This window comes from Schizosaccharomyces octosporus (genome assembly GCF_000150505.1).
Source record: "Schizosaccharomyces octosporus yFS286 unplaced genomic scaffold supercont6.3, whole genome shotgun sequence".
Taxonomy (NCBI): domain Eukaryota; kingdom Fungi; phylum Ascomycota; class Schizosaccharomycetes; order Schizosaccharomycetales; family Schizosaccharomycetaceae; genus Schizosaccharomyces; species Schizosaccharomyces octosporus.
In genome coordinates this window covers 234553-256560 of record NW_013185621.1, presented here as the reverse complement: position 1 = coordinate 256560, position 22008 = coordinate 234553, and the positions used below count along the sequence as shown (strand labels likewise).

Genomic DNA, 22008 nt, shown 5'->3' with positions numbered 1-22008 from the left:
CTTCTCGTTGACTACTGAATTTGAGGTAACTGATCTTGTATGTTAATGTTTCGCTATAGACCAACTTTGGTGGACCACCACTACCATTTTCCATTTGCGAGAATTGGGTTAATACTTTACAAAATTGATGAATTAATTGGTCATATACTGTATTCTAATAGAAGGAAACAGAAAAGGAATGAAAAGTAGGTAAATAAATGCTTTCATTCGTAATAGGAACGGAATATCGATTCTCGTTGTCAGTGTAAAGAAAGGATAAAATAACTATTATATTTTATCGATTGTTATTTTATTTCCAGAAAGTCATTTTTGGATTAGCTGTTCTGCTAAGAAATTTTGGAGCCTTGTTCGTTTTATAGTAGTTCGGAAACAAGGCGAGTCTTTGATTAATCGTTTTTCATTCTTGAATAATCTTTTGATTATAAAGCTTTTGTTCTGAAAATTGTACCGAAGCCTGTTGTTTGTGGGCTTCTATGGAATTTCACTGTTGAACCCTTGCTATGTTCCATGCGAGATGCAGGGTCAACCACAGTAATATTCAACTACATTTTTACCTTTCTTATTTTCGTTGTGTTTCAAATTTACATCCTTATATCTCCTCTCGTTCTTTTGCATATACACCGTGGAAACATTCTTCAAAGACAGAAAACAACACTTTGCTTTCAAACAGAGCAAGTACCAGAAAAGTTACTCCGACAATTGCCGACCCTTCTTCAAGTCAGATTTCGAGAAGGTCAAATCGTGCATACATAAGTAAACACGATGATGCATCTAAAGAAAAAAAGCCTGAACAATCTTTGCGACAATCCAAATTTAACTCTTCGATGTTTTTTAATCTACAGCATACAAGAAAGCTTTTAATAATGGCCTCTGATCGAAACAAAGCATACCTCAGGCCTCATGATCCACCGTGCCAAACAGCTAAAATTCTTTCGTTGTACGACAAACAAATGTATAGAAGAACAAGAAATCTATATGAAATTTTTCAAGGTAAAGAAGATTTGTTGACTCTCGATTGGTTTCAAACACTTTTATACCCATTGCTCACTTCAACATATGAAGTTAACGCCTACGTGAATACCATCACTCAAGATGCAACACTTCCTGATTACTTCCGTGACAGAAGTTTAGAGGTGATATTTTTTAGTTCTCTTTTTGATCATTTTTTGACTGTTAAGGAGTTTTATCTCGTCATATACTACTATTTAATCGTAAGAAACGCTCCCCAAACGACTTTGCGGTTATTACAGCAGTTAAAAAATATAGCCTTACCAGAGGACAACATGATAAAATCTGTGTTTTTAGAGTGGAGCTTGCAAACCGGAAGATTCGGAATAGCATATCAAATTTTTAGAGAGGAGTCGCTTTCTGTTTACCATCCTTGTAAAACGTTCCTCAATGTTTTAAAAATTTATGGCACGCCTGAGATGTTTAATTATGCAGTTGCTCAGGAAATGAAGATTGCGAAAAAAGAAAAACCGACAAAGAACCTCAGATTTGCCGAAAAAATAGATGCTTATTGCTGGTTAAGTAATCCGCTGGTATAAAATAAACTAAGAAGGAATGTGGAACAAAAATATATATAGATATATGCCATGTAGCACAAGAAAGGAATATTCTAATGAAAGTGGTATGGTCTATGGAGTCTATTATACGACATAGAGTCAAACCTAGACGTTGTTTATTAATGAAATTTTTATGGGTCATCGATTTGGATTTCCGTTGCAAAATAGCAATTTGCAAAATGTGATCAAAAAATTTAAGCTGCATACTCAATTATGGAAAATGATGCTTCTATATTGTAAACCTTAAATAAATTATAAATTAAAACATTTTCGTAATAAATCATTAGAAGTCCCTTTTTTTGGTGAGACTCACTTCCAATCCTTTTAGGTAGATATCCATTTCTGTTAAGCGATTGTCTAATTCCGTTTTCATAGTAGACTTCATACTGTATATGTTTTGAAAATTATCATCGAATAATTCCATTGGTAATGGCTTAACAGGAGGAGGTTCATAATTTTCATTTATTGCAATGCTCGACTGAAGGGAATTAATAGACAATGGGGGTAAGCGTGCTCGTAATTTTGAGTTGAAAGGCTTTATAGCAGGTGAGTTGACCGAATGCACGGGGATCGGTGGAGAAGTAGCTTTTGTTGGTTGATTACTAGAAGACCGAGTAACATCTATTGGTGGTACGCCGGAATGTAATTTGTGGACGTTTGAATCTACTGAAGGTGCGTTTGCTTGTTCAAAAGCACTCAGGGAAACACTCCTAGACTGTGGATCTAGTGAAGATGGGAATCGAAGCGGACTTTTCATAGGAGACATAGATATGCCTCTTTTCCCCATATTCATTTGCCTTTGGACAACCCGCGGTAGCGGACGCTTCATATTTTGGTCTGTGGAACCTCTTATATTCCCCCTAACTCGATTGATCATCAAGTCTGACTCTTCTTGGGGTTTTGCTTGTTTAGGGTTGACATTTGACAAGCTCTCGAAACTTTCATTTTCCTTATCAAAACTCGGTAGTTCAATTTGTGAATATGAAGGCTCAGTACTTGATTCTTGATCTGTAACACCCTCGCTCATGTGAGAGGAATCCTCGTTGCTTATAGAGCTATTCTGAAATAGCTGCAAAAGAGGATGAGAATCATTCTCTGCACCAGAGTTGGACATAGAAGAAAAATGCTTTGATGTTGGGGTTGCAGAACCCGAAGACAATGGGGAATTTTGCTGCGGTGATTGTTTGATAGTCCCAAATTCCCAACCGTCGTCAAAAGCTGTCTCAGAAGTGTCATTCTCTTGATCACTGCCATATTCAGGTTCGACTGGAGTCTTTAGGGTTTCAGGGACACCGCCAGCTGCTTGCCAACGCTCATAACGTTTAACCAGATTGCATAGCTCATTTTCAGGTTGACGTGCGTGTTGTTTAATAAATTTTGACTTTATAAGTTCAGAGGCATCCAAACGTTTTTCCGGTACGACATTTAAACAAGAAGCAATAAAGTCTTTTAATAAGCTGCTAAAATTTCCTTCGAGCTTCGGAGGAGGCGTGTGGGCTATGAGAAAAACCGCTTGAAACGGATCCTCTTTGGCATGAGGAGGAGAACCTGTAGCAATCTCATAGGCCGTAATCCCTAACGACCATATATCAGCCTAATACATTAGCATAAATAAGATAAAAAAAAGTTTGGGTCTAAAAACGTACCATAACATTATATTCTTGTCCATCACGGATGACTTCTGGGGCCATCCAATAAGGAGTTCCAATAAAAGTTGTTCGTTTTCTGCTATTAATGTTTATTTCAGCTGCAACCCCAAAATCGCAAAGCTTGACTTTACCAGACACGGAAACAAGAATGTTCGCTGCTTTAATATCACGGTGAATAATACCAGCATGATGAATAAATTTTAAAGCTTGCAAAGTTTCTCGAAGAATAATTGAAATGTAAGGCTCAGTTATTTGACCGGCTTCCATCAAAGTACGAACGCTGCCCCCTTGACAATAGTCCATAATAATCCATAAATCCGTACCTACCAAGTACGAACCATGGTATTTGACGATATTTTCAGATTCACGTTGTTTTAATTCACTTAAAACAGTAATTTCTTTTTGAATATCCGACACTTCATCTTCTGCTGTGTCCAAATTTAAGACTTTAATAGCTACAATCTCTTTCGTAGCATTACGAAATCTAAAACAAATTAGTCAATCTTGCAAGTACGTAGTGAAAGAGTCAACTCATACCCTTTATATACAGCACCGTATGAACCACGGCCTACAATCTCTAATTTTGTGTAGGCACAAGCTGCCGACTGATGTTCCATAGTCCTGACTTAACTTTTTTAAACAAACATGAAGATTTTATCTGTCTATTCTCATTAACCTGACGATGCGATTAAAAAGTTTACTTAGTCTCGTATGGTAGTTGGGGGAAACTGGTGGTAGAGAAGGGTTTCACGGATTTACAATTTTGTTATTTGAGATGAGTACAACAATATGGATGGAAAAGTATTAAAAATGAGTGTCTGTTATAATTAAGTTAGAGAATTACTGTTTATATTTCCCTGATTGTCCATAAAGGATAGAAATCGTTATTTGAGGTTTTCCAAAAGAATAGAACATGTTGTTATATTCATGAAGGGCAAATAAAAGAAAAGAAGAAAAAATTCCATGATCGAAAATGTAAGACGTCTATCATAATGAATTTAGTTTTGAAGTATGAACTTTCGTAAGAGCAATGTTCATAAACCAAAGGAGGGGGAAAGAGCAGAGCTTCATAACAATTCCCAACAGATTCCCAAATTGTATTTATCTGTTCAATGGATCATTAAATCTTTCAAGGATGATATGGAGTTGATTTTGATTTCTATTGCTATGCAAACGTTCAGAGCGAAGCAGATGCCAACCTTTGTAAGGTGCCTTTTATAAGGACTAGGTTGTTGATTGCCCATCTACCTTTTAAATCATTTGCTTTTTACAATGAGGGTGGTTGAATATTTAGCCTAATCAACAGCAAAGGAATCCAAGAGTCAGACCGAGCATTTTTACGCAGGTTAAAGAAATGTTTAGTGTACGTACCAAAAAAAAACTATATTAATAAAGTGACACAACTCTAGTAATTGATGGTGACATTAACTGGCTTTGCTTTGCAAGCATCATTGAATATGTCAGTTCCATTATGTGTAGAATTATAACGAACAGGAGAGTTGAGATAAGCTGAAAGTTCACACATTCCATCCGGAGAATTAGAAGGACCGTAACCACAATCGGTCAGTGGAAAGACCTGCTGGTTGACAAGGTGACGGACATAATACTTTTGATCTTGGCAATGGAAAAGCTCGGTGATTAAGTTTCCAGCAAAAGGAACGAAGGAGGAAGTTTTCATAGAATAGCTGTAAGGATTGTGAGTTACAGGGAGAGGGTGTTCAGGAGTTATATCAGGAAAAAAACCCAAGGCAGTTTCGACAGGAATAATTTGGCCATCATGGGTAAAAGCCAAAAAGACTTTTTGGTAATCGCTTTCGTTATAAACGGAACGAAGAGAATTTGCCAAACTCTGAACATAAGGACCACCCAAAACATTGACCCATTTCGAAGAAGGACCTCCATAAAGCGAGTATTCCACGTCGTATGAATACTCAAAGTTCATAATGTCTGACGGGTTGAAAAGAGAGCAAAAGTCACTCTCATCTTTTAGCGTGAGTTCGTAAGCACATAAATAAAAGAAGCTTGTAACATCCTCATTGGTAAGATTGTAGTTTGAAAAGTAAGGGTTTAGACGATTTACTATACTTGGCAAAAAAACGTTTCTCCAAGCAAGACCAGCTTCGTTTACTTCCTTGAGATCGATGTTGTTTTCGGCGTAGACGGGACAAGAGTTGTAATTGGATAGAGAATTGGAGCCTGGAGACTCATCCTCAGCAAGATAAGTAAATTTCGTTTTATTTGCCATCTCTTCTCCAAACATGCCATAACTGTACCACTCTGCAGATTCCTTGACACGCTGCTGAGCAGCTGTGTTTATATAATACACATCAGCGTCAAATAGCTCTCTATACCGAGTAAAGACTTCACGGCCCATTTCAAAAAGTTCAACACGACCCATACTGGAAAGCTGATCGGTATTACGAATATTAATTACGGGAACCCAAGATCTGACGAACCGAAAAGGATTGTTAGGAATCGTATAGTTTATTGGGAGTGACCCATTCAGTAACTTATCTTGCATTTCTACAAGTTTTATAGCGCTAGACAAACCGTCATCACTAGCTGGGTTTCGTGAACCATGGCGTTGTAAAATATGGACTTGACGAATTTCACATGACTCTGGAAATGCAGTGCTTAAGCCAGTAAAATATGGTTGATGGTAAATACTAAGAGTTCCTAGATTTTCCTGGAGATTAAATTTGTCTTTGAACGCTTCAAAGTCAGAAAATCGTGCCGATACAGAGCTCGCAAAGAGAGCCAACACCCACAAAGAAGAACTGAGAGGTCGCATTACCAACGAAAACTAAAATCAAGGAAGAAAGGAGAGTAATAAGAAGAATAAAGAATTCGTAAAGACAGGAACAACCGTTCAATATAAATTAATCAGATAGCAAAGATAGCTTTAGTAGATAGGAAAGACAATCTTGTAAATTGATAGGTAAAAATTAAACCGTTATTGACTTTATCTACCTTTATATCTACTAAATAAACTATTGCACTTTCAGAATGAAATCGCTGTCGGTTTTTATTTTCTATAGAATTAAGCGGGAGTCTACTAACGCAAATTGTATTATTTCTATGTAATATATAATGTTATGCCAATAGTAATGTCTAATACGTTTATGTATTACAGGGTGTAAACAGAAAATCAAAAAATTCGAACTGAAGAGGAGGTTAATTCTAACCATTTTATTCTTTTAGTCAGGAGGCTAAAAGGAATTTTTATAAAATGTAGTGAAAAGACTAGTTGGTTCACCTTCAACTATCCTTTGTTTCATCATTCCTATGTCACAAAAAAGCCAAGTAGAGATTCATTGCTTCAGCCAAGAGTTTCGATAATATTTTTGTATTTTTTAAATAATTTATTCTTTTTTGTTTGGTATAGAAGGTATTTTTCTCACTCTTTTTTTTTCTTTTATTTTTTTCACTACTTTGTTTACAAGTATTCCTCTATAATATTATATTAGAACCTACATTCTTATATTAGTGACGTTCTTTTCTACATACTGAGGTAGGACCATAGCCACGGTACTTCCGTGGATTAGCCGATATATCTTAGGCATTGCACCCTGGTAATAACTGCTCGCCTGCCCTCTCATTACATACAGCGGAATTTCAAAAAAAAAACAATAAAATTGGTCAAAATTCTGATTATTTATTTCTAAAAAGGGTTTTTACTAATAAAAAAACAAAAAAAGAACTCATTGCTTTTAGAAAACTGACTGGCCATCATTTACAAGTAGTGATTGAAAGACCTTTCAATTCAAGTACTTTGTTGGGAAGCATCTCATCCAAAGAGAGAAAAAGAAAGGGAGAATATTCATTTCTTTGATATTTAGTGAATGATTGAGGCATCGGTCAAGAATACAAAACGATATGGGAAAAAATCCATTAAGAACTTGGTGGAAGCAATTGAGAATTCATAAAGCAAGCGAGAACAAACTCTTTGGATTGAGTCTATCAGAAGCTTTAGAAGTATCAAAAGTAGCGATTTTTCTTACTCGGAAAGATGGCGAAAGGGTGTTTTATGGGTATATACCAGCAGTAGTTGCAAAGTGCGGGTTCTTTCTAAAAGAAAAAGCTACATTATCAAAAGGAATATTTCGGGTAAACGGCTCTTCGAAACGGATTCAATTGCTCCAGAAAGCGTTTAGCAGCGGTCCGGATTACGGACGCAGTTTAATCTGGGATGGGTATACCGTTCATGATGCCGCCAACGTATTTCGAAGATTTATCAACTTGATGCCTGACCACGTGATTCCTCTAGAGTACTATGAGCTTTTCCGTGAACCGATGACCATTTCCAACTTGACAGACATGGAACGTGTTGAGCTGTACCGCCAACGTATAGACAATCTCCCTATTCCGAATCGACAGCTTCTTCTCTACCTTTTAGATTTACTCGCTGTTTTTGCTTCTAATTCACACATAAACCTAATGCCCGCAGAAAATTTGGCCGCTATTTTTCAACCCGGTATCTTATCCCATCCTAACCATGAAGTATATTCCAAAGACTACGAAATTTCACAAAACGCTCTGTTATTTTTAATCAATCATCAAGGAAGCTTCATTAAAACTATTCCTCTTTCCTCGTTACCTCCCTTAGTTCCCAGCCCTACATCACCTGATGCTTCTTCTTCTACCTTAGTCGCACAATCCGATCATAATTCCAGAGTTCAAGTTTATAGTTCGAAAAGCGGGACCATCAAGCGATGGCGCTCATTCAACCGTCAATCCCGTAAAAACTTTTCAACTGCGGATATACTCGATCATGGTACCGACGATCAGAAATTATCTGGTTCTCCTAGAAAAAATAGTCCTAGATCAAGCTCATTAACTCGAAGTGGTTCTATGAAACTTTTCCATACGTTGGACCGTCGGAGGGACGGCTAAACGATTAATATGGATGAGTGCTTTTTTATGACAACCTTTAAGTGAGAAGTTTATTCTCAATACTGTATATAGCTCCGTATAGATTCTACCTGACATTCTTTTAGTTAAGTCTTCATGTGTGTGCGTGTTTTTTTGTTTTTGATTTTCTTTTTATCTAATAACCATCAGGTAAAAAATTCACGCTAGATTACCATTGCAAAATAATCGTTCAGTTAATTCCTTTTGGAATTTTTTACTTGCTTAATTTTTATACTTTTTTTTTGAATAATTATTTTTGAAAATCTGTTTCTTGTTCTTTCTCAATCGTCTTGCAGGTATTAATCAATCGCTATCATGTTCAGCATCCTTTTGTTTGGGTTTCTGCATATATTAAATTTGTGTGTATGTAACGATAATCGTTTACTTTTATAGATTAGAAATATAATCCTTCGTATCAAGGTAATAGTACAAACAAATTCTTGTAAATTGGTACTTCTCTACTTGTTGGAGTTGTTTTGCTATATGTAAAATAACATTATTCTACATTATACTCCCCATACAAATTTATTTGCTTTATATAACCTTAATTTATTCATTGAATAGATCCTGTAGTAGTTGGATTAATTTGCTCTGTTCTTCTGTTAACGGTTCTGATGAAGGAATGAGGAATAGCGGAATGTGCATATCAGAAAGTGCTTTTCTTTGGTCGGAATACATTCTTTCCGTAAGTAAAACAATTTTTTTATCAAATTCGGATAATGCTTCCTGAAGTTCCCTGTCACCTTCACTCAGGGTATTAACATCAGTACTAGGAGGCAGATCAACAGACGATGCATGATTCCGAGAAGTTGAAAGTGGAGTTAAAAGACTCTTTATTTTGTTTTTAGATTGATGATGGTGAATTAGTCTTTGACGCTCCATAAACCAATCGCGTTCTTGACGTTCTTGCATGGCTTTCAATTTCTTTACCTTACGCAACCTCTCGGGGTTTTTGGCTTGTAATGAGAAAACATAGCGTAAAGCTGCTGGATACGACTGAATGCTTTCGATAAAAGCAAGTTCTTGGGCGGCCTTTTGATTGTTGATCGAAGACTCTAATTCGGTGGTAAACGTTTTAGATGAATTTTTGTCATTCGACGTTTCTTTTGTTGTTGAAAAAGAATTTGAAGAACCTTCAAGTTCCCTTAATAATTTAGCAACGGTTTCATCCATTCCAAAACTACAATCTATCGCGTGGGAGATTTGCTTCTAAAACGCACATTTGTTTGAACAATACAACCAAAATTATTATTTTTAGTTTAAAATATAGATGAATCAATATTAAGTAGACGTAGATTCCTGTTCTTCAGCAGATTCCTTTTTTTCTTCAGTACTCTGTATAGTTGTTTGGTCTTCGGCGGTAGGTGGTTGCTGGTCAATCTGCATTTCCGTAGACTCAGTCGTAACAGGCTTCGATTCTTCATTTTCTTGCTTTAATGGAGCAGAAGTATCTTTTTCTTCTGATTTAACTTCATTTTCAGTCTTTACTCCAGTTTCAGAAGATTCTGTATCCAATTCACCGGGAACACCAGCGGCTACCGAAAATTGACCGCCAGCACCTGCTACACGGACACTAGCGGTCTTAATAGCCTTAGAGCGAACAAGTGTAGGAACTTGAATCTCTTCATCAGTGTCACCTTGGCCAACCTCATAATTCTCAGACGATCCCCATGAATAAAGCTTACCATCATTGGTAACTGCCAAACTATGGTGAGTACCGCAGCATATTTGTATAACATTTGAAATGCCAGGAATGATAGTAGGGGTGGAAACAGTATAATTGTAGCCCTTTTCGTCTTTGGTAAGCGATTCAGGCAATGCATCATCGGGTATACCAAGCTGATGACGATCATGACGACCCCAAGCCAATACTCGTCCATCTTCTAATAATGCAAGGGTATGATGTTCACCACCAGTAATTGCTTTCACTTTATAAGGTTCCAACGCCTCTACTAAAGTAGGTTTGGTAACAATACCTTCTTCTTCTTCTTCTTCATCGACAATACCGCATTGCTTTGTCATGTTTAAACCCCATGCATAAACTTTTCCCTTATTATTTATGGCAAAGGAATGATAAGCCCCGGCACCAACGGCCACTATATTTTTTAGGGCAAGAGGCTCTGGCTTCAAGCCCTGAAGTCGACGACGATCCATCATGCGCCTTCCAAGTTGACACTGCTGGCCATTTCCCCAAGTGTATACTCTTCCGGTTGTTGTCAAGGCAAGAATGTGATCAGTTCCAGCAGCAACTTGGGCAACTTCAGGAAGAGGCATTTGAACAGGTTCTGGGGCACGTTTAGTGGTAGCGTTGAACCCTAAAACACCATCGGAACACTAAATTTTGTTAGCAAACTCTTGTCGAAACGAAATGATGTAGAGACACAACGAAAAGGAATACTTGTAACAATATGCACAAGTCTTGCAGGAAACATTACGAAATAAATATAAATAAGAACTTACACGGAAAGTACCCCAACTGAAGCAGCTGCCATTTTCTGTGACAACAGTAGTAAGATTATCGCTGCAACAAACTTTAGTGACTTTCAGGCGCTCAATGGCACCAGTAACTTGATTAGGGGTTCCTTCTAACAAATCATTGTCAATTGCATTTCCTTCTGCGTCAGTTTGGTTTTTCGTAGCACGACCCAAGGCAAAGTCATCGTTAACACCCCATGTAAAAACGCGGCCGTCATGAGAAAGTACAGCTGAGTGCATTCCACCAACTGCCAAATCAACCACACCAATTTTATCTCTTGGTAAATTTGGGTTAAGACGTGGTCGATAAGCAACGTCGACTTCTAAATCACCCATGCCGAGTTCATTCATGGAACCAGTGCCAAAAACAAAAACGTCTAACAACTCGGTAGGAAGAGAAGGAATGCTGTTTATTTTTTTTCCGGTAGTCCTTACTGGTTTAGGACCGCTAGAAACCTTGACTCGCTTTTTTGATGGTTTGGTCGAAACAGGAGCTTCATGGTCTTCAAGCTCACGCTTATTCAAACCATTCCCCGTAGCTTCCTGTTGCCTCTGTGACCTTCTAGTAACTCTAGTTTCTGACATTTTGTAGTAATTCACTCCAATAAGAATTTTAGAGGATTATTCTATGTTTTTCAATGTTAGTAAACATCTCAATTTGATACTCAAACAGCGTAAACAAAGTAAACCTCAAAAGAGAGGAAACCCTAAGCACAAACTGCATAGAGAAATCCAAAATACATACGCTTAAAGAATGAAAACGAGCAATCCACGAATTACTGCTTTTTTTCGTTTTGATTTAGGTCGAAATGTTTTCTCCCAAATAATGAAGTCATGAAATTGAGCTTAAGACTCATTAATCAACATAAAGTATTGTAGTGACACGCTATTATGTAAACAAACAAACATCCCCAAATAATTGTAAATTTAAGGCAATAGAAATGGTAAAGAAAAGTTATTGAAGAGCCCATTCATCTTTTAAAAGTTCAATTAGAAATAATTTACAGAAGGATTTTAAGCTTATTTACCACCTTGCTGACTCCTGGGTAGTAAAGGTATAGGAATTAAAACAGAAACACTCTATAACAGTACTCATTTTTGGTTGTTTTGCAGATGAAAAATACAAAAAGCGTCTTTTAGGAAAAGCCTGAACTGATACATCTAGCAAATGTATGTCAGGAATTATGAATAAAAGGGGAAATTATATTTCCTGCTTCGTGAGGTAATGAATTGAGACGGCGTAGAATGTTGTGTACGAATCTTAATTTATTTTTAGTCAGATCTATCTATCTGAAACGCCGAACACTTATAACCTCTCCGATTGTAATGGCTAGTCATAAGATGTCTTGTAAAAAGAGAGGACTTAACCAGTAATGAAAGATAGAAAATCATATTTATTAAAAATAGAGCAAAAGTTTCAAAAATAAAACAAGAAAAGCTTTTTTTTTATTTTACTTTGTGTTATAGATGTCTGCTGGAAGAAGTAGCCCACAGTAAGATACCAAGCACGAGGGACGAACAAACAAAACGCAACCTCTGCAAATAAGTATTACAATTAATTTTTCTTACAATTTTACAGAGGAAAGAGTGAGTAAAAACAAATATGTAAACAAAAAGAAACTAACCGTTAATAGAACAAAACATATTTCGGTCATTTTACACTTCGGTTGTGTCCCTCGATAATTCATCCTTATTGAAAGACTAAACAAAAAGGAACAATAGAATGTCTGGTTCCACTGGTTTCCTTTTTAAAGACAAACTTTTGGTCGGATCGAAATATGTGATCGGAAAGTACGACGTTACTGTAGAAAAGTACTTATCAGAAGGTAAGAAGACAATCTTTCATAAGGGTTTACAATGAACGAAATACTAACTTTCTTTCAGGTGGATTTTCCCATGTGTATGCTGTGCAAACATCCTCGAAAACAGACGGATCTCCCCTTCCAGCAGTACTAAAACGCATGTATGCAGCGGATGAACATGCTTTGAAATCCATCAAGTTGGAAATTGACACAATGGTAAGTACATCGAAAAATTCCTAATGCGGAATTTACTAACGTACGTTCCTCAAAACAGAAATTGCTTAAATCCAGTCCCAACATTGTTACTTACTACGACTGTTCTTTTATTCCTTTGAATGAAGAGAAAAAAGATTATGAAGTACTTTTGTTAATGGAATATTGTTCTGGTGGTGGTTTAATTGATTTTATGAATCAGCGTTTGCAAACTCGATTATCGGAAGTAGAGGTGTTGAAGATTATTTCAGATGTTACGCAAGGTGTAGCGGCTATGCATCGTTTACGACCTCCATTGGTCCATCGGGACTTGAAGGTTGAAAATATCCTGCTAACTTCTTCTTTTTCTTCGTTCAAGCTTTGCGATTTTGGTAGCGTGACCGAGCCTATCCATGCCGCAGAAAACTCAACTGAAATTCACTTATTGGAAAAAAATCTTGCTACGTTTACTACTTATCAATATCGAGCCCCGGAGATGATCAATCTTTATGCCGGACTCGCGATCGATGAAAAAAGTGATATGTGGGCTTTGGGTGTACTACTCTATAAGCTTTGCTATTACATTACCCCTTTCGAAACCCAAGGACCAAATGCTATCCTCAATTCGACCTATGCTTTTCCTCCTTTTCCGCAATATTCGCATTCCCTAAAGAACATTATTATTGCTTTGCTTCAGCCAAACCCTTGTTTACGTCCTAACGTTTTTCAACTAATGTATGAAATCTGTCGGCTTCGCGGGAAGCCATTGCCATTTGGTGATTTTTATGCCGGCAACGACCCTTCCTTTTATGATATGAGTAATAGAAAAGTAATGTCCCTCACTAGACAATCTCAAGGACGCGCATTCAACCAACAAATCCCTATTCCTGCACCGATGCCCACCTCCCATATTCAAGGTTCTCGACCTACTGTTGCTCCTATGACACCTCCTGCTTATCCATCTCATTCTGGTTCGAACCCATTTTTCGTAAAAGCTGACATGTCTGGTACATCTCAAAAAATGCGCAGTCCAATATCTTTTGAACAGAATATACCGACAACTCATCCATTAGATTTGGGGTCTTCAAGGAACTACAGTTTTCATAACCAAGAACAGATACCTCATAATACTCCTGCTGCTGCAGATTCTGTTCCCCCTTCTTACATATCTAGCGATAGCAAAAATCCTTTTCCAGTTTCCCATTCCACGACGGGTACATCTAGTCACTATGTACCGACTGACTATCTAAAGACAGGGTCAAAATCGGTTCCTGAATCAGTGGGTGGAAGCTTGGAGGATAATATTGCTTTACGTTATCCAGAATTAAGTGAACTGGAAGCGCAGATTACGAACCAGACGGATACATCTTCCCAAAAGGCTTATGAAAATTCGAAGCGAGAAGTTGAAATTGCCAAATTAGCTGATGATGCATTTGCCAGTTTCTTAAAACCAGCGGTATCAAATGATGAGGATGTGAAGACAAATAATGAGTCTCCAAATTATCGATCATCCTCTTCACTTGACACGGATGGTCAGAAGCCAGAAAAGACTGGATCGCAAGCAGAATTTCAAGATTTTTCTAATCCTTCTATATCGTCAAGTGAGTTACCAAAGTGGTTTTCTAACCAGTCCGATTCAACTACCCAAAAATCTCCTTTGGAATATAAAGACGAAACGGTAGCTTCTCCACAGAGAGTGTTTCGACACAAGAAATCGTTATCTCACGGTTTACCTTACTCTTCGTCTCATTCTAATTTAAAAACAGAAAGTAATGGCGAGGCTGATGAGGCATCCTCTTCTTTACGTCGTCGGAAATCAACCGCCGCCAATCAAAAATATACACGCCAACCTTCAAACCCTTATTTCACTTACGAAGGATTAGAATACCCTGAACAACAACCCATTCCGAATGACTTTTTTGAGGAAGCGAGAAGAAACTCATCAAATCCCGCTTCATCTTCAAACCCACATGTGTCTGACTCTGAAGAAAGGTCTGCAATACCATCTTTTGAGACTCTTAAAAGGACGAGTAGCGCAAAAAGCGATTGGAGTTCACACGATTTTCAGCCACCCATGTTCTCAACTAAGAATCCGTACTTGAAGCAACTTTCCCCTGAACAATATAGAAATAACATGTTGCATAATGAACAAGACAATCTGTTAGATCCCTCTGATTCTGAGAAGATTACGATCCATGATAACGATGATGTACAATGCTTTTTCAATGATGGACTACAGAAAAGCCTTTCATATTCAAATTCAGGACGAGCTAGTGTTACAAATGATTTCCCTCAAACTGCCCCGATGAGCTACCTTGATAAAGAAACAGAACGATAAAGCTTCAACTCTCTTTATACACAGGATAGCTCTCAATCTTGCACCTCATAAGAAACTAAAGCAATCAAAAGCTTAAATTTTGCTGTACGCCTCTGTGGTTTTCTGAGTTTCGATACAATCATGCATCAGATTTCCTCGATGGATTACTGTTTTATGCAATGTCTATATCCAGTATTAAAAATGTAATATCACTGATTTATGCTATAATCCGTTTATTGAGCTTATGGAATCTTATATCTACTTGACTGCAACATACATATGGTGATAGAATTACGATATCGGTAAGTAATGATCATTTTCAGGTTAGTTTTTTGTTGTGCTTCGATAGAAATAAAGTTGATATATTCGGGTAATAGCACTATTTGTTTTTTGTCGTTGTTCAAATATCATTAGGAATATAGAATTGACACAATATGTAATAAGTAAACAAACAGAGTTTGGTCACAACAAACCATTTGTTTAAGTGCGATGAAAATTAATAAAAGAAAAAACAGTTTTTTCCACAGGAAAAAAGAAACAATTATTACTTGTTCTACAGTGAATTATGCAGCCAAGGAGATCATCTACGAACTTACGTCCTCACCTAAATTGAAGTCGCCAGACGTGGCATTGACTTTTCAGTTCGATTCTCCAATATTTTTTCAAGAGTCTGAATTGAAAGGATTGATACATTTAGCTGTAAAGCCCAAAGAGCAGTCCGTTGGTTTCATAAGGATTGAAGTTCAGATACTTGGGATCAGCAAATGTAGACAAGGTCATCCAACGGTATTTTTCTGTACAGGAAAGAGCATAATGGATAGAAAGTACACAGTTCCAAAAGAATTGGTTGAGCACGCATTGAATACGACTAGCGACTATTCAATCGCCATTCAGCACACCCAAGGAATACCAGTAGCTTTTGAAATGGATCTTTACGGACAAGGAGGAGGTCCAGGAAGGCAAAGTACTTCACAATACAAAGTAAACTACTATATTTATGCGTAAGTACTTTTCGGGCCTCAGATAAACAAAGAAGACTAATCAGATTTAGCAACGCAATCTACCAATTGGGGGATAAAGTAAAACAGGTAAGAGAATGTCAAGAAATAAATGTCCTTCCTAGGCTGCTTTCATCAAGTTTCTTGTTATCAACCCCATTATTGTGTGTGAGCAAGCCAAAACCAATATTAGGATTTTGCAATAAAAACACTGCAAACCGTTTGTCTGTTAAGCTTCCGAGATCGGAATGGCTAGGAGGTGAATCTATTAGTGTAAATATCAAAGTTGAAAATTATGGCTACTGCGAAATCAACCAATTGATTATGTTGCTATTTAAACGTATTACTTTATTTAACGGACCATTGGGAAAAAAATATCAACTGGACGCGTCGTCTCGAGCGAAGAAGCATAATTCTATCCGCAAGGACTTTTGGAAATGTGTACAAAAAGAAGAGATCTGTGAGAAAAGAAAGAACGAATACTGTAAATGGCAAGGAGTTAGTACGTTGGAGACACACACGATGGATTGTCACATTCGGATTCCTGAAAAAGAAGTATCGATAAATGTTGGGTCAGACTTTCAGGTAGAATACGTATTACAAATTTTGGTTGGCACTAAATGGAGGTAAGCAAGCTACTGTTCAACAATGGAATAAAGAAGGAAAAGAACATAATAAGGATATTAAGTGAATAAATAAGGAATTAACAAATTTTTAGGACATTAAATTGCATAAAAATGCCACTCCAAATTATTCCAGCATGCGCTCCATCTGTGGGACAAGACGCTAGGTACGTTGATGTAGCACCTTACAATTCAGAAGGTGAATCTATTATACTGCCACAGAATCCTTCAAGCGAATTCCATCGGGTATCCTATGAACCTTACCCAACGACAGAGCATGTGAGTACACACGATTATGTGTTTTTCGGCTAAAGAGAAAGAGAATAAGAATGACCGATAATAGAGGAAATAATACTGTTTTGCAATGTAAAAAAAGAATCACTTTGTTCGATTTTTTACAGCTTCCAGTATTGGATCGTTTATCGTTATGACGGATATTTTGGCATCGTCAAAATCACGCAAGGTAAGTTGGCCGGCTTCTTCTGTCGACATGTAGATTCCATCATTAACAACATACGTATCATAATATTCTTTGGCATGAAGAGCCGTGTCACGAACGCACATATCACCGGCAACACCAACCACAAACACATGAGTAATATTTCGGTCGTCGAGGATTTTTTTTAATCCGTTGTCCCTTCCAACAGCATCGTAAAATCCAGAATAGGACTCTACTAGGGTATCCATTCCTTTAGGAAGAATATAATCTACTTTGTCCATTTTCAGCTCTGGATGGAATTCGGCACCAACGGTACCTTCCACACAATGAGTTGACCACAATTGTTGTTTGTATGTTTTTCCATAAGCATTTATATCTAGGACGGTCCCTTTGGGCATCCCCTTAGGCCCATGTGATGCGCGAAATGATACATGGTCAGCTGGATGCAAATCTTTTGTGGCAACGATATAATCCCATTTATAATCTTCACCTAAGAGTTGATTAATGAATGGAATAACCTTGGTAGCACCTGGAATATGACCGGCGAAGCCTGGTGTCACAAAGTCGTTTTGTACATCTACGACAATAAGAGCAGGATGAAAAGACATTTTTTTTTTAAAAAAAGAGAATAAAAAAATAAAGAAACGTAGGACAAGGTTATTGACGAACAAGATTGACAAATATCAGTAACTTTTTTAGATGGAATTCAGAATGATTTTTTCGGCAAGTGGTAAGACCAAGTTTAATATATCGGGTAAAATGCAGAAAATATCAGAAAGTAGGAATTGAGTAAACGGTAAGAATAGATCTTAATATATGAACTTGTTCAAAAATTTTTTCAACGTATCTATTACGTATCGATGGCAAGATGCTGGCGGATGAACAGAAACAAAGAGAATGTACATTAATTGTTTACTACGAATATTCGCGAAGATGTATAATTTGCTAGAAGAACGAAATGTTTGTCTTTGGAGTATTTTTGATGTGAATTTATGCCGAAGTTGATCGAGTACCAAGATTGTATAGAGAGAGAAGCAAGTTAACTAAACAGACGAAACGGGAGAGAACAATTTATAATCGATAAAACAAGAAAAAAAAAATCCTTCGCGAGTTCAACCAGCATGATCTCTTTCGACTGTCTTCTCTGGACTGGAACTCAGATAGAGAATAACTTGTTTGGGTGTTTTGCAAAGAGTCATGATGTTCCTTTACGCACCAATTGAAAGCGGGTAAATATGAAGACTAATTTAGAACGCCTCATGAATTCGATTCTACATAGGAAAAGAAGGTGGAATCTCTTTTATGCACTCGTCGAACTACGAGTTCTTAATAAGAAGGAGAGATTATAAAAGGTATCCTAAAAAAATGAATTCAAATTCATGGTCCATGGTTCTGCTTGCAGCTACCATCTAATGCCAGTCAAAACCCAGTATGAAGACTTTGAGACAGAGAAACAATTGACGGTTGGAGTCTACGCATATCAAGTGTTCTACTCACCCATACGTTTACGAGACGACATGAATTTTACCACCCTTCAGCTCAGCTCCTTTCTCTTCTTCGTCTCTTACCAAAATGGAATTCATAGAATGGTCACTTGTACCAGTTCATAAGCACTTTTTCTAGAAATATTCCGTCTTGAACGACGAGCTCTTCTAACATTCAAAATATGAAGGGGTTTGGTTTATTAGTTTCCTAGTTTATTTGTTTATTTACATACATAATACAGACAAGAATTCGACTACTTCGAGGGAACAACATGTAACCCATTTTACATATTTGTTTATGTTACTTTGTTTCAGCTTGACTTATTTCAGAGTTTTTTACCAAGTTGGGTATAGAAGGTACTTTTCCTAAGGGGGACACAGCAAAGGCCATCCCAGGGTTCTCCTCATAACGTTTTCCCTTTACCATACTATTGCTTATTGAGAAAGAGCCCTCCAAATACAGGTTTTTTTCTTAAAAGATATTGTATATAGTACTGTAAAAATACGCATTCACAAGACTGTTGAGAATCATCGACTTAGACTGACATAGTTTCCGTGAACAAAATCACCAGATTTGCGACTTGCGAAAATCAGCTGAAATCTCGCTTTTTTTGACCATCTTTGTGTCCTTCTCTTTATTTTCTCACCGTACGGTTTTAATTCAGAAAACCGTTGAATCTATTTACCAGGTTTTTGTTCTTACTCTTTCGTAGGACAAAAATACCATTGAAGTTTGCTAGCAAATATGGCTGCAGTTCCAAATGACAAACGACAGCTCATCCAGACGGCTTGGTCCAAGGTTTTTGCAGAAATTGAACAACCCGAATTCAAATCTGCTTTCGAATCCGAAGACCAAGTTTACACCAGCTTCTTTGAACAATGTGCCTTTGACGATTTTGACTTGACTCTTCTTCGTTTCTTAAAAGCCAGAAAATACAATGTCAACGATGGTGCCAGTATGCTAACCAACGCTATTCGTTGGAGACATCAAGTCAATTTACGTGAAATTATGTTGCACGGCGAAAAAGAGTTAAATCAAGACTATGTCAAGGCTTCCATGTACTTCATTTGGGGTCAAGATAAAACTGGACGGCCAATCGTTTTCTTAAACTTGCATAATTTTATTCCTCCCAAAGACGCAAAAAACATGGATGAATTGAAGGCTCTTATTCTATATGCCATGGAAAACGCTCGCTTATTTTTGGATTCTGAACAAAATCCTTCCAAAGGCGTTTTGGGCTTAGTTGACTTAACTTATTTCTCTAGAAAAAACATCGATTTGGAATTTGCCAAAGTTTTTGCCGAGACCTTTCAAAACTATTATCCTGAAATCTTGGGTCAGGCTTTGGTTGTCGGTTCTGGCTTTCGAATGGCCTTGTTTGAGGGTGTTTGGAGTATAGGCAAGTACTTTCTAGATCCGGAAGTGCGCAAAAAAATTGTTTTTTGTAAACCCTATCAAGTTAAAGATTATCTTGATAATAAGTATATTCCGCTTTCAATGCAAGGCCAATTCGATGAAACTAAAATTTACGATAATGCACCACCAGAGCCTGCCGGTACTAGCAGCAAAGAGCAGCTTGCCGCTTTAGATGCAAAATACGTTGAAGCTTCTAAAGAATTTATCAACATTACTAGAGAATGGCTCTACTCCGCAGGCAAGCCCATTGAGAAAGATCTTGAAGAAAAACGTGCTCAAATTAAATCCAAGTGCAAGCAATTTTGGCGTGAAGGTCTTTCGCTCCGTCCTCCAAACGTCTATCAGCGACTCGGTCTCATTGATTCCGAGGGTAGAGTCGACTGGTCAAAGGTTTAATCATGTTACCAATTCCCTCTTTAAACTGCTATTCCAGTTCTTTTATAAACCTATACACTTTTAGATTCCCTCGCAACGAACGCTCTTGTGCCTTATATCTTACTCATAGCTTCTACAAATGTATTACTAAGGAATGTAAATATAAAATTATTATTTTTGCATATCGTCTTTCCGTAGAACCATTTCCATCAACAGTTTGGATGTAAAGTATGTAATTACGTTCTACTGATTCTCAGAACATTAAATAGTTTACGAGATAAACGGTATTCTCAATCTAAAAAATTTTATTACTGTATAATTGAAAACAAAGAGGAGATATACAACATTAAAGCTTTCTTTTATAATCTTAGATGAAAGCGAGTGGTATTTAATCACCAGGTGATGTGTTGGCGGGCTCCATCCTTTCAGAGTCCTTCCATACTTTATACATGTGGCTTCCTAAAGTTAGAATGAAAATTAAGGGCAGGTGTAACAGACTAGCAAAAAATAATGATCGAGCATTCGTTTTATGGGGATTTCTGTAAAACTGCCAAGATTTTGCAATTAAATATAAATTGGCAGCTGAAGCACCAACCATATATGAAGGATTAACAATTCCAGACCAAACGAATCCGTAACTCAATGGAAGAAAAAGCAAAGAATAACGTAAAGCCACTCGGGCATTCAATGCGGGTCTCTTCCATGATGCCATTTGGTAGCCACACCGTTTATAATCATCAGCTACCATAGTGGAAAAGGCATTGAAATGTGGAAATTGCCAAGCAAAAAGAATAGCAGCTGTGAAGAACGCACCAGCGTGAGAGAGATCACCTCCAGAGCAAGCTGCCCAACCCATTAATGGAGGTAATGCACCCACAACTGATCCGACCCATGTATTGAGGATTGAAATACGCTTTAAAGGTGTATAAACTCCCATATAAAGTACTATATTAGCCAAACCTAACCATCCCACTGTTGGATTTACTAGAAAAGACATCGAAGTACCCAATATCCCTGTGGTAGAAGCAAACAACCAACCATATTCGGGACGCACGGCACCACGAGGAATTGGGCGTCCTCGGGTACGTGCCATCTGGCAGTCAAGCGTTGGCTCCATACATTGGTTAAATGCATTCGCACTCACACTGCAAAGAGCAGTACCCATGGTTAACCATACAAGAGTACCGAATGATAGACCAGGATATGGAGCCAAGGCATAAGAGGACATAGTCGTTAGAACGACCAAAATGGTTAGTCTCGGTTTTCCAAGTTCTAGAAGAGCGCTTGGCTTGGGGAAACGGGGAGCTGATTGAATACGCTTCTGCAAAAAGTTTAGAACTTGAGGATCAGGCGAGCTCGGAGGAGAAAAGGGTACAGAATCATATCTAAAATTCTTTTTCAAAAAGAAAGATCGGCTTAAAGGTTTAACAGGGACTACATTTTGACTAAAGAACCGTCTCCAGCTCGACCGCGCAGAAAAGCATGATTTGTACGGCCAATGGCTGAATGAATTCAACATAAATACAAAAACGATTCAATTTTCTTTTTTAAATAAATCCAGTATATGTGGTATGTCTCCTACCACATAGCAGTTGGAGAATATACAAGAGCAAAGGTGTTTAGTAGATGGGAGAAATGGATGGTATTTGGTAGTTACCTGAAAGTAAATCTGCAGCAGCAGCTGAAGAAATATTAGTTTTAATACAACAATTGAAAGTAGAGAAATATAAAAGAAGGGAAATATTATTCTGAGTAAAAATA

At 37.4% G+C, this 22008-nt stretch overlaps 11 protein-coding genes across 11 annotated transcripts; 5 read left to right on the top strand and 6 right to left on the bottom strand.

The window, feature by feature from the left end:
• On the top strand, nt 1-1811 carry SOCG_04695 (uncharacterized protein). Its single transcript, XM_013165287.1, has one exon. The coding sequence runs from the start codon at nt 501-503 to the stop codon at nt 1545-1547; it is 1047 nt and encodes a 348-aa protein (XP_013020741.1). The 5' UTR covers nt 1-500; the 3' UTR covers nt 1548-1811.
• Nucleotides 1621-3999, bottom strand: SOCG_04696 (STE/STE20/YSK protein kinase Nak1). Its single transcript, XM_013165288.1, has 3 exons — nt 3752-3999; nt 3212-3698; nt 1621-3159 (listed from the first exon to the last, which is right to left on the bottom strand). Exons 1-3 carry the CDS (start codon nt 3829-3831, stop codon nt 1849-1851), a joined length of 1878 nt encoding a protein of 625 aa, XP_013020742.1. The 5' UTR covers nt 3832-3999; the 3' UTR covers nt 1621-1848.
• Nucleotides 4000-4009: 10 nt separating this feature from the next.
• Nucleotides 4010-6278, bottom strand: SOCG_04697 (thiamine-repressible acid phosphatase Pho4). The gene has a single exon (XM_013165289.1). It carries the CDS (start codon nt 6003-6005, stop codon nt 4620-4622), a length of 1386 nt encoding a protein of 461 aa, XP_013020743.1. The 5' UTR covers nt 6006-6278; the 3' UTR covers nt 4010-4619.
• Nucleotides 6279-6771: 493 nt separating this feature from the next.
• SOCG_04698 (rho-type GTPase activating protein Rga5) lies at nt 6772-8450 on the top strand. Its single transcript, XM_013165290.1, has one exon. It carries the CDS (start codon nt 7091-7093, stop codon nt 8105-8107), a length of 1017 nt encoding a protein of 338 aa, XP_013020744.1. The 5' UTR covers nt 6772-7090; the 3' UTR covers nt 8108-8450.
• Nucleotides 8451-8674: 224 nt separating this feature from the next.
• SOCG_04699 (uncharacterized protein) lies at nt 8675-9298 on the bottom strand (the record flags this gene model as incomplete). The annotated part of the gene is made up of 1 exon (XM_013165291.1): nt 8675-9298. The coding sequence occupies one exon, from the start codon at nt 9296-9298 to the stop codon at nt 8675-8677; it is 624 nt and encodes a 207-aa protein (XP_013020745.1).
• Nucleotides 9299-9376: 78 nt separating this feature from the next.
• SOCG_04700 (ran GDP/GTP exchange factor) lies at nt 9377-11456 on the bottom strand. Its single transcript, XM_013165292.1, has 3 exons — nt 11346-11456; nt 10586-11226; nt 9377-10459 (listed from the first exon to the last, which is right to left on the bottom strand). Exons 2-3 carry the CDS (start codon nt 11183-11185, stop codon nt 9407-9409), a joined length of 1653 nt encoding a protein of 550 aa, XP_013020746.1. The 5' UTR covers nt 11186-11226; nt 11346-11456; the 3' UTR covers nt 9377-9406.
• A 613-nt stretch (nt 11457-12069) lies between these two features.
• Nucleotides 12070-15259, top strand: SOCG_04701 (NAK protein kinase Ppk29). Its single transcript, XM_013165293.1, has 4 exons — nt 12070-12187; nt 12235-12426; nt 12485-12618; nt 12677-15259. Exons 2-4 carry the CDS (start codon nt 12324-12326, stop codon nt 14930-14932), a joined length of 2493 nt encoding a protein of 830 aa, XP_013020747.1. The 5' UTR covers nt 12070-12187; nt 12235-12323; the 3' UTR covers nt 14933-15259.
• Nucleotides 15161-17792, bottom strand: SOCG_04703 (nicotinamidase). Its single transcript, XM_013165295.1, has one exon. The coding sequence runs from the start codon at nt 17577-17579 to the stop codon at nt 16911-16913; it is 669 nt and encodes a 222-aa protein (XP_013020749.1). The 5' UTR covers nt 17580-17792; the 3' UTR covers nt 15161-16910.
• SOCG_04702 (arrestin) lies at nt 15196-17764 on the top strand. Its single transcript, XM_013165294.1, has 3 exons — nt 15196-15912; nt 15963-16535; nt 16628-17764. The coding sequence occupies exons 1-3, from the start codon at nt 15401-15403 to the stop codon at nt 16842-16844; spliced, it is 1302 nt and encodes a 433-aa protein (XP_013020748.1). The 5' UTR covers nt 15196-15400; the 3' UTR covers nt 16845-17764.
• A 965-nt stretch (nt 17793-18757) lies between the features above and the next one.
• On the top strand, nt 18758-20431 carry SOCG_04704 (sec14 cytosolic factor family protein). The gene has a single exon (XM_013165296.1). It carries the CDS (start codon nt 19201-19203, stop codon nt 20266-20268), a length of 1068 nt encoding a protein of 355 aa, XP_013020750.1. The 5' UTR covers nt 18758-19200; the 3' UTR covers nt 20269-20431.
• Nucleotides 20432-20514: 83 nt separating this feature from the next.
• On the bottom strand, nt 20515-21944 carry SOCG_04705 (protoheme I Xfarnesyltransferase). Its single transcript, XM_013165297.1, has one exon. The coding sequence runs from the start codon at nt 21764-21766 to the stop codon at nt 20636-20638; it is 1131 nt and encodes a 376-aa protein (XP_013020751.1). The 5' UTR covers nt 21767-21944; the 3' UTR covers nt 20515-20635.
• Between the last annotated feature and the right edge of the window lie 64 nt (nt 21945-22008).